Source organism: Cucurbita maxima, unplaced genomic scaffold, assembly GCF_002738345.1.
Source record: "Cucurbita maxima cultivar Rimu unplaced genomic scaffold, Cmax_1.0 Cma_Scf00021, whole genome shotgun sequence".
NCBI classification, from domain to species: Eukaryota; Viridiplantae; Streptophyta; class Magnoliopsida; order Cucurbitales; family Cucurbitaceae; genus Cucurbita; species Cucurbita maxima.
This window is the reverse complement of record NW_019272037.1, coordinates 2,778,122-2,791,597: the sequence shown is the minus strand read 5'-3', so window position 1 is coordinate 2,791,597 and position 13,476 is coordinate 2,778,122. Positions and strand designations below refer to the sequence as shown.

Genomic DNA, 13,476 nt, shown 5'->3' with positions numbered 1-13,476 from the left:
AAAAAAAAAAAAAAAAAAAAAAAAAAAAAAAAAAAAAAAAAAAAAACTTTCTGCATGATCCCTTCTTTTTCCCATTTATTTATTTATTTATTTTTATTAATTCTCTCAAATAAATGAGATGCCATTCTGTATTCACCCCCAGAACCAACCCAAAGGGGCCCATGGATTCCGGTTCTGGATGTTGATGGGTTTATCTCGTTTTACCAGCTTTAAGTTGGTGATTTTGTGGTTGAAGATGGTCATATTCTATCTACGAGACAGGATAACGAAACATCTCTTATTATGTTGTAGAAATTTTTTTATACCAAACAAGTTTTAAAATTTTGAAAAAAAATACAAATATAAACAATATCTACTAATAATGAATTTAAATTGTTATAAATAATATCAAAGTCATATACTAGGCGTGTATAATGATGGATTGTGTTCCTAATATTAATTGGAGAGAAAAATGAAATATTTTTTATAAAGATATGAGAATTTCTCCCGACAATAAGTACGTTGGGCCTTCAAGATAGGAGATTGGGAGATCCTAACATTGATTGTAGAGGAGAACGAAATATTTCTTATAAATATGTGAAAATGGTTGGATGATAAAAGTCTCACATCTACTAATTTAGGGAATGGTCATGAATTTATAATCACATTTGTGTGAAAATGGAAGGAGTAATTTTTTTTTAAAAGAAAATTCTAAGTATTTTTTTTAGTAGAAAACATTTGGGCTGTTAAAATTGCATTAATTTTTCATTTTAAAAATAGCATTTATTTGGCTATTTGTACAAAAAAGGAAATTCGAATTTAGAAAAGAAAAAAAAAACTAATTTAATTTTATGTTTGTTTATTACTTAGTGGGTTTGGAGCCCATTCTTTTGTCTAGATTGGACTCCGTATATATCCACTTGAGCCCAGCCCATCAAAGGGAAATTATCACCATCGGAATTGTCGTGTAAAAATCAACGGCTGAGATGCAATGTTGATGCTATAAGCTATTTATCAAACCCAAAAAAGAAAAAAAGAAAATAAAGAAAATAAAGGACTCGTGAGGCTAAAAAATTAGCAGCATTTAGATGACAACACTATGAAGGACCACATTTCATCCGACACGTGTCAATCCATCTTCCACGTAGTTGGTAACAAGTGTTGATGTGGAAAAAAAGAAGAAAAAAAAAAAGAAAAACAGAAGTATTGAGGCTATATAAGGAAAATAAACATGCCTTTTTCCCACAAACCCAAATTTATCTCATCTATTATAGTATTGCATTAGGGGTACTTACGTAACTTCAATTTCTAAATTTCGGATTAGAGTCAATTTCTCGCGTACAAGTTCTAGTTTTTTTTTTTAACTCCGGGGGACATTGAAGCCAATTCATTCGTCTTGCACAGGTCCTTTGATTGAACGGAGAGAAATTCAGCTGAATTTTGGAAGAAGAGGGGAGAATGCATTCGTTGAGCTTCAAGGTTTTGGGTGATTTTAATGCGAGATCGAGGATGAATTTACCGGGACGAGGAAGCTTTTGTGTTCCGGAAATGGAGGTCGGGGCAATGAGGTGTTTTGGGCGCCATCGAGCATTTGGAAGAACCTGTAGGATTGTAGCGTGCGCTTCGGAGAGAAATGGTGATGGTGGTGGAGGAAAACAGAGCCAGAGCTCGAGTACGAGTCCGAGTCGTTCGTTTCTGTCCCGCAGTGAAACTTATGCTCTACTGAAGCAGCAATTGGAGGTTGCCGCCAAGTCCGAGGTCTCTCTCTCCTCTCCTCTCCTTCTCTTACCACCATTTGTCTCGTAAATCAATGTGTTTAAGCTAATTGGAGCCAAAAATTCACGAGTCTGGTGGAATGAGTTGTTTGAGTTTCTCAAGTGAAATGGAAGTATGGACGGTTTTCCCCCTGTAATCATCATTGGTACATTGTATTATTGATTATTTCCGTCAGATTATGTTTTAATTGTTAGTTAAATTGAGTTGTTAGTTAAATTGACTCCGCATAGATTTTCTGTTTAAGGAGCCTTGCCATACCTATCTAGGTTAATTATGACCAGATATGAGTAGTAGAGGCAAAACAATCCTGCAGCTTTCAAATCCTACGTTCATCTATGAATTTTTCCTCTGTTTATCGCTTGTCAAATCTAGGATTATGAAGAAGCTGCAAGGATACGCGACTCGTTAAAATTATTTGAAGAGGAAGAGCCAGTTTTGCGTCTTCGAAGATTGATGAAGGAAGCGATTTCTAGTGAGAGATTTGAGGTACACTTTTTTCTAGATCTCATCACTTATTGCTATTCTATTCTACCATGCAATCTTTCATCGTGGAAGTAGAACAAGAATGTAAGTATTCAATTCCAGTGTGATTACTTCAGAGTAGACTTTAATTGAATGTCCAATGTGCCTTTCACATCTTAATACCTTGTTCCAGTTCTGCATAGTTGTTATTCTGGTTCTTCATAATGCTTTGGTTGGCTTCATTTCTGGTTCAAAAAATTATGCAATGAAAGACATAAAAATAGACAAATGCCACCTACTACCCTGTTTTTCCTAATGCTCCGGTTAGCTTCGCTGCAATGAAGGACATAGCCTAGACTAACGCCACCTATTACCCTTTTCTATGAATGACTGGTAAATATAATGACTTCGAGGCCGATAGATAGATCTCTTCATCTGTTTTGGCCCTTGGTGGTTAATAATTAAATGTGTATATATTCGATCTCTGTACAAGCTTGGACTGCTGCAACCTTGACGGACTCCATAACTTTATTTCATATCATGATACTGTGTCTTCAGCATTACTTCTTTCCATTGATCTGTTTACAAAAAAATATTTCAGGATGCCGCTAAATATCGTGATGAGCTGAATGAAATTGCCCCTCACTGTCTTCTGAAATGTGCAAGTGATGCAACAACTCTGGTACATTTCTTGATCTTCTTATGAATGTTGTTGATGGATTAAATACCATATCATTTAATTAGTTATCGAAGTAACCTCCTCATGCAATCTGAATCAAACCTACTATCATTTATACTACCTAATATTGTCTAAACTTCTTTAATTCACAAGGAGTTAGAAAATAATAATCATTCCCTCCGGAATAAATTGATTAGAGCAATGGAGTATTTAGAAGCTAGAATTTACAAAGGAGAGGACAAAAATATTGAATATAGACAATTTTAATGAGTGATTCTACAGGGTATCAGGGTACAAGTTAGGAGCGTTTACATTGAAGGTCGAAGCCAACCTTCAAAGAATCACTACTTTTTTGCATATCGAATAAGGATAACCAATAATTCAGACCGTCCAATTCAACTTCTCAGAAGACATTGGATTATCACCGATGCAAATGGGCGAACAGAAAACGTCTGGTAAGTTTGACTTGATTCGGTACTTTCCTCCTTGATTTATTAAGCCTGTGAGGGTGCTCTCCAACTCAACCTGGCCATTCTTTTTTAAAATTTTGCAGGGGCGTTGGTGTTATTGGTGAACAACCAGTCATACTTCCTAGGACTGGTTTTGAATATTCATCAGCATGCCCATTAAGTACTGCTAACGGCAGAATGGTTAGAATGATTTTACTCATGATTCTTGCAATTAGGATTTTTTCTTCTCTTCGCTAACTCTATCAGTTTTTCTGAACCAGGAAACTGAATGCTATAGCGTATTGTTTTGAACTGATTAGTAAATTTACAGTCAAACTTGTTTGATAAATAAACTTAATATAGCTGTCACGTTTTTTTACCAAGGGATTTTTTAACTCACATGTGGAGTGCGCACTTCAAACGTGATTTCTTGGGAATTTTTTTATTTTGAGTTTTGTTTTAGTGAGACATCTATGATGCAAAATTATTTTCCTTCTTGTTTATGTCTAACTAGGTAAGAAGCAACTTGACATTTTTCAAACTCAGACATGTCTAACAAGCCTGAACATCCTTGATAGATGGAAAAAAAAAAAAAAAAAAATCACTAGACATTTTGACAATTGCATTGTTTTTTTTGGTAATTGCTTGCTCACGCTGCATATTACATCATGCTTTTCATCAAATTCTACTCAATCAACTCATTGTATGAGTGGAAACTATTCTTATATGTAATTTGTAAAAAAATATACAAGTTGTGGAACAATGCAGAGCTTTTGAAATTTTATAATCTTGCATATTATATAAATTTTTAATCTCAATTGTCAATTCATGCATTTTTGGCATTTTGTATATGGGTTGGGAACCTGAGTTCTTACTAAATGTGATGCAGGAAGGTGACTTTGAAATGAAGTACATTGATCGAGTGGGCGAACAATCATTTAACGTTGCTATTGCTCCATTCTCTCTCTCCATATTAGGAGATAGCTCAGATGCTTTCTAATGTTGAAACTGCAACCTAAAGTCAACCAAGCAGAGGTTTTTCAGGACATAAGAAGTCTGCCGAAAATGCTGTTTGCAGATTTTGTAGATATTCTTTCACAGAAGACCAAAGCTCACGAACAAATCCATTATACTCTCAAATGAATTTGGAAATGTTGGGAGCTTTTTATGTTTGCAGACTCCAAAGAGAGTTGCTGTAAAGATCAATGTGTATAGATTTGCTGCAACTTTAAGCAAATAGGTAGACTTAATTCATTATTGCGAAGCTTTCAGTCAGATTGAAGTTGAACCATATTGTATTCAAGAATTGTCATCAGCATCTCGGATTTATGTCAGACCCATCTTGATGATTTAAAACTGGCGAGGACCTCATATTTATATTCAGTTGTACATTGCAGTCTTGCTTTAACTCTTCTTTCTGGTAGGTTTTAATGTTTCTTCTTCCTCACACTGCTGCGTTAAATGATTGGTCAGCGGAGTGAATATGCTTGTCCAAATTGTTATTAATTATTATTACTATCCTTTACCCCTTCCGCTCTGCCTTTGACTTCTGTCCATTGATTTAACCATTTCAAGCTCAAAATTTACAGGTGCTTTGCTTGGAAATCTCGAGACTTCGATACGGGCTTGGCGCTCTCTCTAGTTGTCTTGACTAGGGCTGGGCAGCAGCGAGCGGATGGTGGATGCAGCACGGAGTCATCGGTACAATGTATGAATAAATGAACATTATTTCTACTAACTATTTACATTATTTAAAGATCTATTTACTATGTCTTTACACCTGCTTAATGCCTCAAAAAATCAGCCTCTATCAGTTGATACTTACTGCCAATTAGGGTGCCTGGTCTAGCTAGCTTAGCCTATCAATATTTCACCCCATGAAATCAATAACGAAGTAACGAATTTCAACGGTGAATAGTTATATAAAATTCCCTTTGTTTTGTTTTTAGGAAAAGGCCACAACATAAAAAATTTAGTCTCTCTGGTTCTTGGAAAATGGCACTTTTTAGTAGTGAACCAAACCTGCTCATATCCACGACTTCTTGAAACAGCGAGCTAATGCATAGTGTTTAGGTGAGTCTTTGATCCATTGAAGAGTGTTGGTTTGCACTGCCCTGCAAACTTTAGAAACAGAAGACGTAAAGAAACACAATTTCTTAGCTATTACCCCTTAGCTTTGCATTCCTGAAAGTCTTTTCAGACGCATTCTATATATGCATTTGCTCCTCTCTGCCCTCTCATTCTGCATTTCTTTTTTAAAACTGCATGAGTTTGTTTCAGCCCCTTACCAGTGTTTCGTTTTTCCCCTTTACAAATATGCTTATTTTACTAAGAACCACAAACCTCCACAATGGTATGATATTGCCCACTTTGAGCACAAATTCTTATGACTTTATTTTTAGTTTTTTCAAAAGGCCTCGTACCAATGGAGATAGTGTTACTTGGTTATAAACCCGTGATCTTTCTCTTAATTAGCCAATGTGAGACTATTCCTCCCAATAATTCTCGGGATGCCATAAGTGTAGGAGGGAGATAGAGAATAAGGTCTGCTCTTTTAGCAGAAGTTTGTAATTTGGATTCTGTTTGGTTCCTACGACTAATTTCCTCTTCATTTAACTGTTCGAATTAATTAGAATAACATTGCTTTATTCCTTTTGATTTACTGTTTATGATCTTCCCTCTTCACACTTTATTCCAGCTAGCTGTGTGTTCTTTTTCTTTTCTCTTTTTGCTTCACTATCTAGTCAGCAAGAAAAACAATATATGAAGTTATTCATAGAATTTTCCAATTTCACAGGGAGAACAGCAAGATGGAAGCTGGAACTTGGTATTTGCTTACAGGTGATTTCAGTATAATCCTGCCATTTTTAAAATTATGTCACATAACTTTGACAACCCAAAAAATGGCTCATTTCAATGTATCTTTATTCTTTTTCTTTTTCTGTTTTTTCAAAAATAAAATTTGAAAAAGATGCGTCTAGCAAGCAGCCTTACTCTCAACTCTTGGTTCTACGTAACGAAGCCTTTCTAAAACTAACGAACTTATATGAATGAAATTAATATATTATTGATTTTGATAAGATTTTGTGGTTTAAATTATTACGAATTTAAATTTCGACCCTTTAATATATGGATTAAATTGTTATTTTTATGAAAGTTCATCCGATCATTATTATGGTGGTTTTTATACCATAACGGAAAAGATTGTGAACCCGTGAAGGACATGTGCCCTACAAACTCATTGGTCATAAGTTTTCAAAGGAGGGGTCAAGGTCACATGTTAGGGGCCCCATTCCTTAAAGCTTAACATGATGATTATATCTTTTAGATGTTGAAGGACACAATGGCCCCCTAATGCCTTGTGCTTTCCACTTTTTGATGATTTTCATTTTGATTAATCTTGGATTGCCAAAATATCAGACGGCTCAAAACTTTGGTCCCACCTCCAATTATGGTGCTGCAATCACCATATCATTGTCTCACAATCATATATGCTTTTCTTCTTCTTATTATTGTTCTTTACAAGGTTTTGTAAGCCATCATAATTGGATAAAGTGTGCCTTGTTCATTTATAAGACATCACGTTCATTTATTCTAATAAATTTATTTAATTTCTGTATTTCTTTTTATAAACATATTGATTTGGTCTTCCCTTTTAATGAAAATTTGGCACAAAATGTCATTCACATTTTAAGTTAGCTTCTATACTTAATAGCTTATTTGAAATAATTTGGGAAGAAAATGTTATTATTTTTTTTAATAAAATTAATTTTCTATAAATATTTATCGTAAAAATTTAAAGGTTTTTGTTCATATTTTTTTCAATAGTTTAATGAATAAAAAAACTTCATAAAACTTTTCGTCTCATTTCATTCTAATTTTTCAAATTGTCTTTTATACGGTGAAACGACATTAAATATACTTTAAATTATTATTTTTTCTAAAAGATTTTTTTTACACGATATTCTCATGTTGGAAACGAAATTGGTATACTTACATAAAATAAGAAAAAAAAAATCAAAAGAAAAAGAATCCAATGATAAAAATGCAAAATGGGGGGACTAAAGTTATANTAAATTTAAAATTTAGAGTGGCTAATAAAGATGTGATGAGATTAAATGCCAAAAAAGTTCAATACTTTTATTAGTGTTTTATTTTAATAACCTTAATCCATTCAAAAAAGCACCTTCAACTTCATGCTCTGCAACACAATCTCTCTCTCTCTCTCTCTCTCTGTTCATCGACACATTGAAAATGAAAGGCAAGTAAAGGGGACAAAAAATAAACATGCGCCTTGGAAAATGAAAAAGAATCATTAAAAAAATTTGTATGGAAATGTGGGGAGAGATTCAGATTTTGGGAGAGTTCTCTGCTCTATTGCTGTTTTTCAAGATTCTGTGTTTGATTTTGAGGTAATGGGCAAAAGAGAAGCTTATACTCAAAGCTCCACAGAGCCTTTTCTCTCTCTCTCTCTCTCTCTCTCTCTCTCTCTCTCTCTTCTGCTTTGCTTTATTTAAATTTCTGTCCACGCCATAGAAGAAAAGCATCTCCCCCAATCACACACTTCCCACTTTCTTCCTCTCCATTGTAAGTATAAACTCTTTTCTTCCCTTAGAATTTAGCTGTTCCTCATTTTATTTCCAAAAACTCGTTTAAAGTTTCGAATCTGTCCCCATTTCTGCCATTTCTTTCGTCAAATGGGAAATGGGTTCTTCTTGTTTTAAGCTTCTCACCATCTTCTTCTACATACTTCCGATTATTTTAAGCCTAAAAACATCCTTAAACTTCTCGACTTTGCCTCTGTTTTGCACTCATGGATTGTGATCATGTTTCTGCTCACCTTTCTTCAAACTGGGTTCTCCAGAAAGTCGGGGTTTTTTCCTTAAAATAACTGGGTTTTCATCTCTTTCAGCCTTGGTGCTATCCTTTTCTTTGTCGACAATGTATTCTTCTGTTTGATTTTGAGTTCTCTGCTCTGGCTACTGAGGGTTTTGATTTTGATCATTTTAGTTATTCAATCCTGTCCCTTTCTTGCCTTCTGGTTCTCAGATTCCCTGAAAATAACTGCTCGTTGTCAATTCTTTTTTACTTTTATCTTCTGTCGTTGTTCTGTGTTCTTCCCCTGTTCCTCAATTTAGCTGAGGCTTCAAAGTTTTTACTCCCATTCACTGAAACTAAGCGATTCTTTCTTACCCTACAAAACCTCATGATTGAAGAGCAAAACTCCTTCAGTTTGCTCTAACATTTTGCATTTCTTCATTCTTGGAGTGTTCAAGGAACATAATTTTCCTTCTCTAAACCCACATTTGGCTAGTACCCTTTACGGAAAAAAGCTCCATTTTCATAACCCTGGTAACAAAATGAGTTTTTTAACAGGGTCCTCCAAGAAATCTTGGCAGCCGATCATGACAGATGATACAACAACTTCCAGTTACTGGCTCAACTGGAGGGTTGTGCTTTGCATTATATGGGTTCTGCTTACACTGAGTTTTGCATTGTTTCTGATATGGAAATATGAGGCCCGTGGGAATAAAGAGTGTAATAGGGAAGAAGCTCAGAAAGAGGAAGCTGGAGCTTTGTATGATGATGAAACATGGCGGCCCTGTTTTAAAGGAATGCATCCTGCTTGGCTATTGGCCTTCCGAGTGTTGGCTTTCTGTGTTCTCTTGGTGCTCCTCATTGTCACTGCTGTTGTTGATGGAGGCGACATATTTTACTTCTATACTCAGTGAGTTCTCATTGATTTTGTTTCTATTCCTCAGTATTCAAACATCGAAAGCTCAAAGAGATTCAAAGTGCAAAACTCTGTTCCTTTAATATGGCTGTGATGTGTGAAACAGGTGGACTTTTACGTCAATCACCATTTATTTTGGGGTATGTCCATCATTTTCAAAGAGCCCTTTTTCCATATATGTTCCTCTCGGTTTCCTTCTTCCTTCTTTATTTGCTTATAATCTCCACTTTTCTGTTCATAGCTTGGATCACTGCTCTCCGTTTATGGCTGCTACCAATATCAGAATAAAGTTAGTGGTGAGAGAGTGGATAATGTGGAGGGAGATGCAGAACAAGGCACTTCTACAAGTGGAGACGGTTCAATTACTTCAAATACAGAGAAAAATCCATCCCTTCGTGAAGAACATCACCTCATACGACAACGTGCAGGATTTTGGGGCTATGTCTTTCAGATTATCTTCCAGGTTGGCGCATTATTGAGTATCACCATTTCCATTTTCTTCTTTACCTTACTGAACTTTTGTCCCCTTTGCTGTTCTTGAAAGATGAATGCAGGAGCTGTTATGCTGACAGATTGCGTCTTTTGGTTCATAATCGTTCCATTTCTCACCATCAAAGATTACAACCTTAATTTTGTAAGTGCTTAGCAGCTGCAAATTGAGCTCATGAATGTGCATAACCCGTAAAATGTTGGCTTTCAACTTCATTGCTCTAAAGAGCCAATGTGACTCTTTTTCTTGGCAGTTGATAGTAAATATGCACACAATCAATGCCGTTTTCTTGCTAGGAGACACCGCTTTGAACTCTTTGGTAAGTGAAGAAAACAACTCCACTTAGGTTCTCTTCTCTTGTTTAGCATGCCTCAGTTCTAATAAATCACAACTTTTCAGCGATTTCCCTGGTTTCGAATCGGATATTTCTTCGTCTGGACGGTCGTTTATGTAATCTTTCAATGGATCGTTCACGCTTCTGTGAGATTATGGTAAGTTCATTGCCTCTCTTCCTTTCTTTCCAATTCGATTCCGTTCATGTTGATACAACAATGATCTCTCCCTGCAAAACAGGTGGCCATATCCATTTCTGGATCTCTCATCTTCCTATGCCCCTCTTTGGTAAGTGTCTTGGTGTGTTTTCCTGTCAACTATGTTCTGCATTTTCATCAAAACTGATTGTCTTGTGATTTCAATGAACATGAAGGTACTTGACCGTGGCTCTAATGCACATTCCTTGCTATGGCATCTTCACACTGATCATAAGACTAAAACACCATGTATTTTCAACGCGGTGCCCTCAATCCTATCAATGCACGAGGTAATCGACGAAGCCGTCCTGAAAGATATATCATTAAACTTCTCCAAAGGAGGAAAAGAAGCATAAATGACAGAAGTGTTTGATGTAAATGAGTTGTGCAGACATGACAATCTTGACAGGAAAGAAAGAAGAGCAAAAGGTTGAAGGTTTCCTTAGGCAATTAGATTAACAAGCTCAAAAGAGTTGTACGTATGTATGTAACCCCAAGGAATATTTTCTATTCTATTTGGCATAGAATATAAAGAGACCCCAGCTTTGTTCTCTTCTCTGTCAGTGGCCACCATATTCATCCTTTTTCCCTTTCACTTTCCCCAATATAGGGATTGGATCCTTGCCTTGCCTTGCCTTGCCGGCATGAAACACAATGTTGCCTAAGCCATTTGTTTTCAAGTCCTTTCAGTTAATGGTAATGGAGGCCAGTGGAGCATAAAGTGGCAAAGGAGGGTCAAAAAAGGGTGCAAGAATAAGAACATCCTTTCACTTTGGAATTTAAAGCGCCAACGAAAAACCCATATCAAAATTTATCCACTAATCATAGAACAATCATCAATAAGTCTCTAAAACTTTTTCTCTTTTTTAAAAGAAAATTAATTTGACGCGTTTTAAAGTCGTGAGGCTGATGACAATAAATAACGGATCAAAAGTTAATGATTAGATTTATAATTTGACCTAAAAAATTAGGATGCAAAGCCTTTGAATTAATATATATCTCTACACAATCTATTGTTGGATTTTGAAATTAGGTCGAGACCAAGTCCTAAGACTCGATTTTGACTCTACTTTAGGTCAAGTTCCTACCAACACAATCTGTTTTCTTGGACATGCTTGTTGACAACTGACCATGAGTCACTTTTATAATTGAAGTCTCATGTATCCATGCCTAAGTCATTTTTGCATACCATATGGAGCGACCCATATATATCCTCATTACAAACAATAAAAGTTCTGCCTATTTCTCTAAATATTTTTGGAGCAAATGTTTTTTTTTTTTTTTTTGCTATTTTTTTATAATTACATTATTAGTGTAATTAACCAAACCCTAGCAGAAAATAATTGGATTAAGTCAGGTGATAGAAATAAGAACACATGGAGAAAATTTATAATAATAATTTAACCTACTTTGATGAAATTGAAAAATTATAGAGAACTTCATGCATTTTCATTCTTCTCGGATAGCTAAATTCAAGGTAAAAATTGGTTTTCCTAGAAAAAAATGAAGAATATAGAACTGGAAGCTTCTGCTTTCGGCTGGGAATCTCCCGCTCAATGGGGCATTTGAAGAAAAAAAGAAATTGTTGGCGATGAGAGAGAGCTAAAGCTAGCAGGATTTCACAAAAAGCAGAAGAAAATCAAAACATTCAACTAACAAACATGAAAACAAATCATACCTCAAGAAAAAGCCAGAAGCAAAATGGATTCGAAGTCACAGATTCAATCCAATTTCTTCAACATTACTCTTCTGAAAAAAGTAGCCCTAATCATCCCCTTAAACCCGAGCGCAATCTCTACACCATCTCAAGCAAAGTATCAATTTCCCCAAATCAAATCCCTCCTCCGTCAAGCTCAATTCTCACTCACTCCTCCTCCTTCATCTCCTTCAACCATGTCCACAACCACTCTCCTCTTCTTCTCTCTCATCTTCTCATCTCTTCCACTATTCAGTTCCACAACCAACATCCACTCCAACCCCTGCCGGTCCTTCTGCGGCAACATCACCGTCGACTATCCTTTCTCCCTCCAGAACGGCTGCGGCCATCCTGGCTACCGCGACCTTCTGTACTGCATGAACGATGTTCTAATGTTCCACATCCGATCCGGATCCTACAGAGTCTTGGACATCGATTACGCTTACGAATCCCTAACTCTCCACGACCCTCACATGTCGACCTGCGACACAATCGTCCTAGGAGGTCGAGGCAACGGCTTCGACGTCGAAGAGTGGCGGTCGCCGTACCTAAATCCGACGTCCGATAACGCCTTTCTCCTCATCGGCTGCTCCGCCCAATCGCCGCTCTTCCAAGGATTCCCAAACAAGCATCTCGTCTGTAGAAACATTTCCGGTATGAGCTGCGAGGAGTATTACGACTGTCCGGCGTGGGATTTACTGGGCCATCGGCGACCGGATCGGGTTTACGGGTCCGGCCCACCAGAGTGCTGTGCGATTCCTTTTGGGTCCATTAAGGCCATAAATCTCACGAAACTCCAGTGTGAAGGCTATAGTAGTGCTTATAGTTTGGCCCCGTTGAGGATTAATGGGCCTGATGAGTGGGCCTACGGAATCCGTGTGAAATATTCCGTCCAAGCAAATGAAGACTTTTGCCGAGCGTGCCAAGCCACTGGCGGCACGTGCGGCTATGGCACCGATGGTGATAGACAGTTGTGCATGTGTGGGACCACCAATTCTACCTCTACTTGTGATTTCCGTAAGTTAACAATTATTTATTAAATGCAAATTTTCATTATTCCATATTATCAAATAATATTAGTTTTTTTTTATTCATCATAAATGCAGAGCAAAGGTTCATAAATATTTTAATTATATTAATTTAATTTGTAGTTATGAGCTCATTATCAACGAGGAGGACGTCATGGACAATAATCAAATCCATATTCGCAGGTAAAATCATTCGTTCATTCATTTATTTATTATAATTATAATTATATATATTAATTAAAATTGGTTTATAATATAATTATAGGAAGCTTGATGCTGATGCTATCTTAGGCAGAGAAGAGCCAACTACGATATGGGACATTGCTTATAGCTAGGCCAAAGAAAATCTGCCGATGAGATCAGAGTATTAATATTTTGATGTACACGTGTACGGTGGAGAAAATTAAATCGACTTATAAATTTTGAGCATTTTATGGATTTTAATAATGCATTTGGCATATGGAAGTTGGAAGCTGATTCATGATCATGTAAGCCCGTGGCTGATTTTCGGGCAATTTTTGTACTTTTGTATTTTTTTTTTTTTTTTTTTTTTGGAAACATAGTATTTCTGTTTACTCGTTAGCTCATCATTCTCCTTTGTTTTAAAATTTTATATGTATTAATAGTGACATTTATTGAAGGATGAAAGTTTC

At 36.2% G+C, this 13,476-nt stretch overlaps 3 protein-coding genes and 1 long non-coding RNA gene across 6 annotated transcripts; 3 read left to right on the top strand and 1 right to left on the bottom strand.

Annotated features, from left to right (window-relative positions):
- The first annotated feature begins 1,327 nt into the window (after window positions 1-1,327).
- LOC111495061 lies at window positions 1,328-4,722 on the top strand. The gene is made up of 6 exons (XM_023144931.1): window positions 1,328-1,737; window positions 2,128-2,241; window positions 2,819-2,899; window positions 3,179-3,351; window positions 3,450-3,546; window positions 4,235-4,722. The coding sequence occupies exons 1-6, from the start codon at window positions 1,438-1,440 to the stop codon at window positions 4,343-4,345; spliced, it is 876 nt and encodes a 291-aa protein (XP_023000699.1). The 5' UTR covers window positions 1,328-1,437; the 3' UTR covers window positions 4,346-4,722.
- On the top strand, window positions 4,646-10,657 carry LOC111495057. Of its 3 annotated transcripts, XM_023144925.1 has the most exons (11): window positions 4,646-4,765; window positions 4,935-5,053; window positions 6,143-6,186; window positions 8,722-9,073; window positions 9,186-9,219; window positions 9,321-9,542; window positions 9,624-9,713; window positions 9,823-9,888; window positions 9,969-10,060; window positions 10,143-10,190; window positions 10,276-10,657. In XM_023144925.1, exons 2-11 carry the CDS (start codon window positions 5,028-5,030, stop codon window positions 10,391-10,393), a joined length of 1,092 nt encoding a protein of 363 aa, XP_023000693.1. In that variant the 5' UTR covers window positions 4,646-4,765; window positions 4,935-5,027; the 3' UTR covers window positions 10,394-10,657. The 3 variants fall into 3 exon arrangements, with proteins under 3 accessions (XP_023000693.1, XP_023000695.1, XP_023000694.1); XM_023144927.1 differs by lacking the exons at window positions 4,646-4,765; window positions 4,935-5,053; window positions 6,143-6,186 and adding an exon at window positions 7,605-7,757; XM_023144926.1 differs by lacking the exons at window positions 4,646-4,765; window positions 4,935-5,053; window positions 6,143-6,186 and adding an exon at window positions 7,605-7,932.
- Window positions 9,121-11,898, bottom strand: LOC111495066. Its single transcript, XR_002720268.1, has 2 exons — window positions 11,778-11,898; window positions 9,121-10,407 (listed from the first exon to the last, which is right to left on the bottom strand). It is a non-coding gene; the product is annotated as an uncharacterized LOC111495066 (long non-coding RNA).
- Window positions 11,899-11,957: 59 nt separating this feature from the next.
- On the top strand, window positions 11,958-13,466 carry LOC111495060 (LEAF RUST 10 DISEASE-RESISTANCE LOCUS RECEPTOR-LIKE PROTEIN KINASE-like 1.5). The gene is made up of 3 exons (XM_023144930.1): window positions 11,958-12,812; window positions 12,947-13,006; window positions 13,089-13,466. Exons 1-3 carry the CDS (start codon window positions 11,993-11,995, stop codon window positions 13,112-13,114), a joined length of 906 nt encoding a protein of 301 aa, XP_023000698.1. The 5' UTR covers window positions 11,958-11,992; the 3' UTR covers window positions 13,115-13,466.
- The last annotated feature ends 10 nt before the right edge of the window (window positions 13,467-13,476 follow it).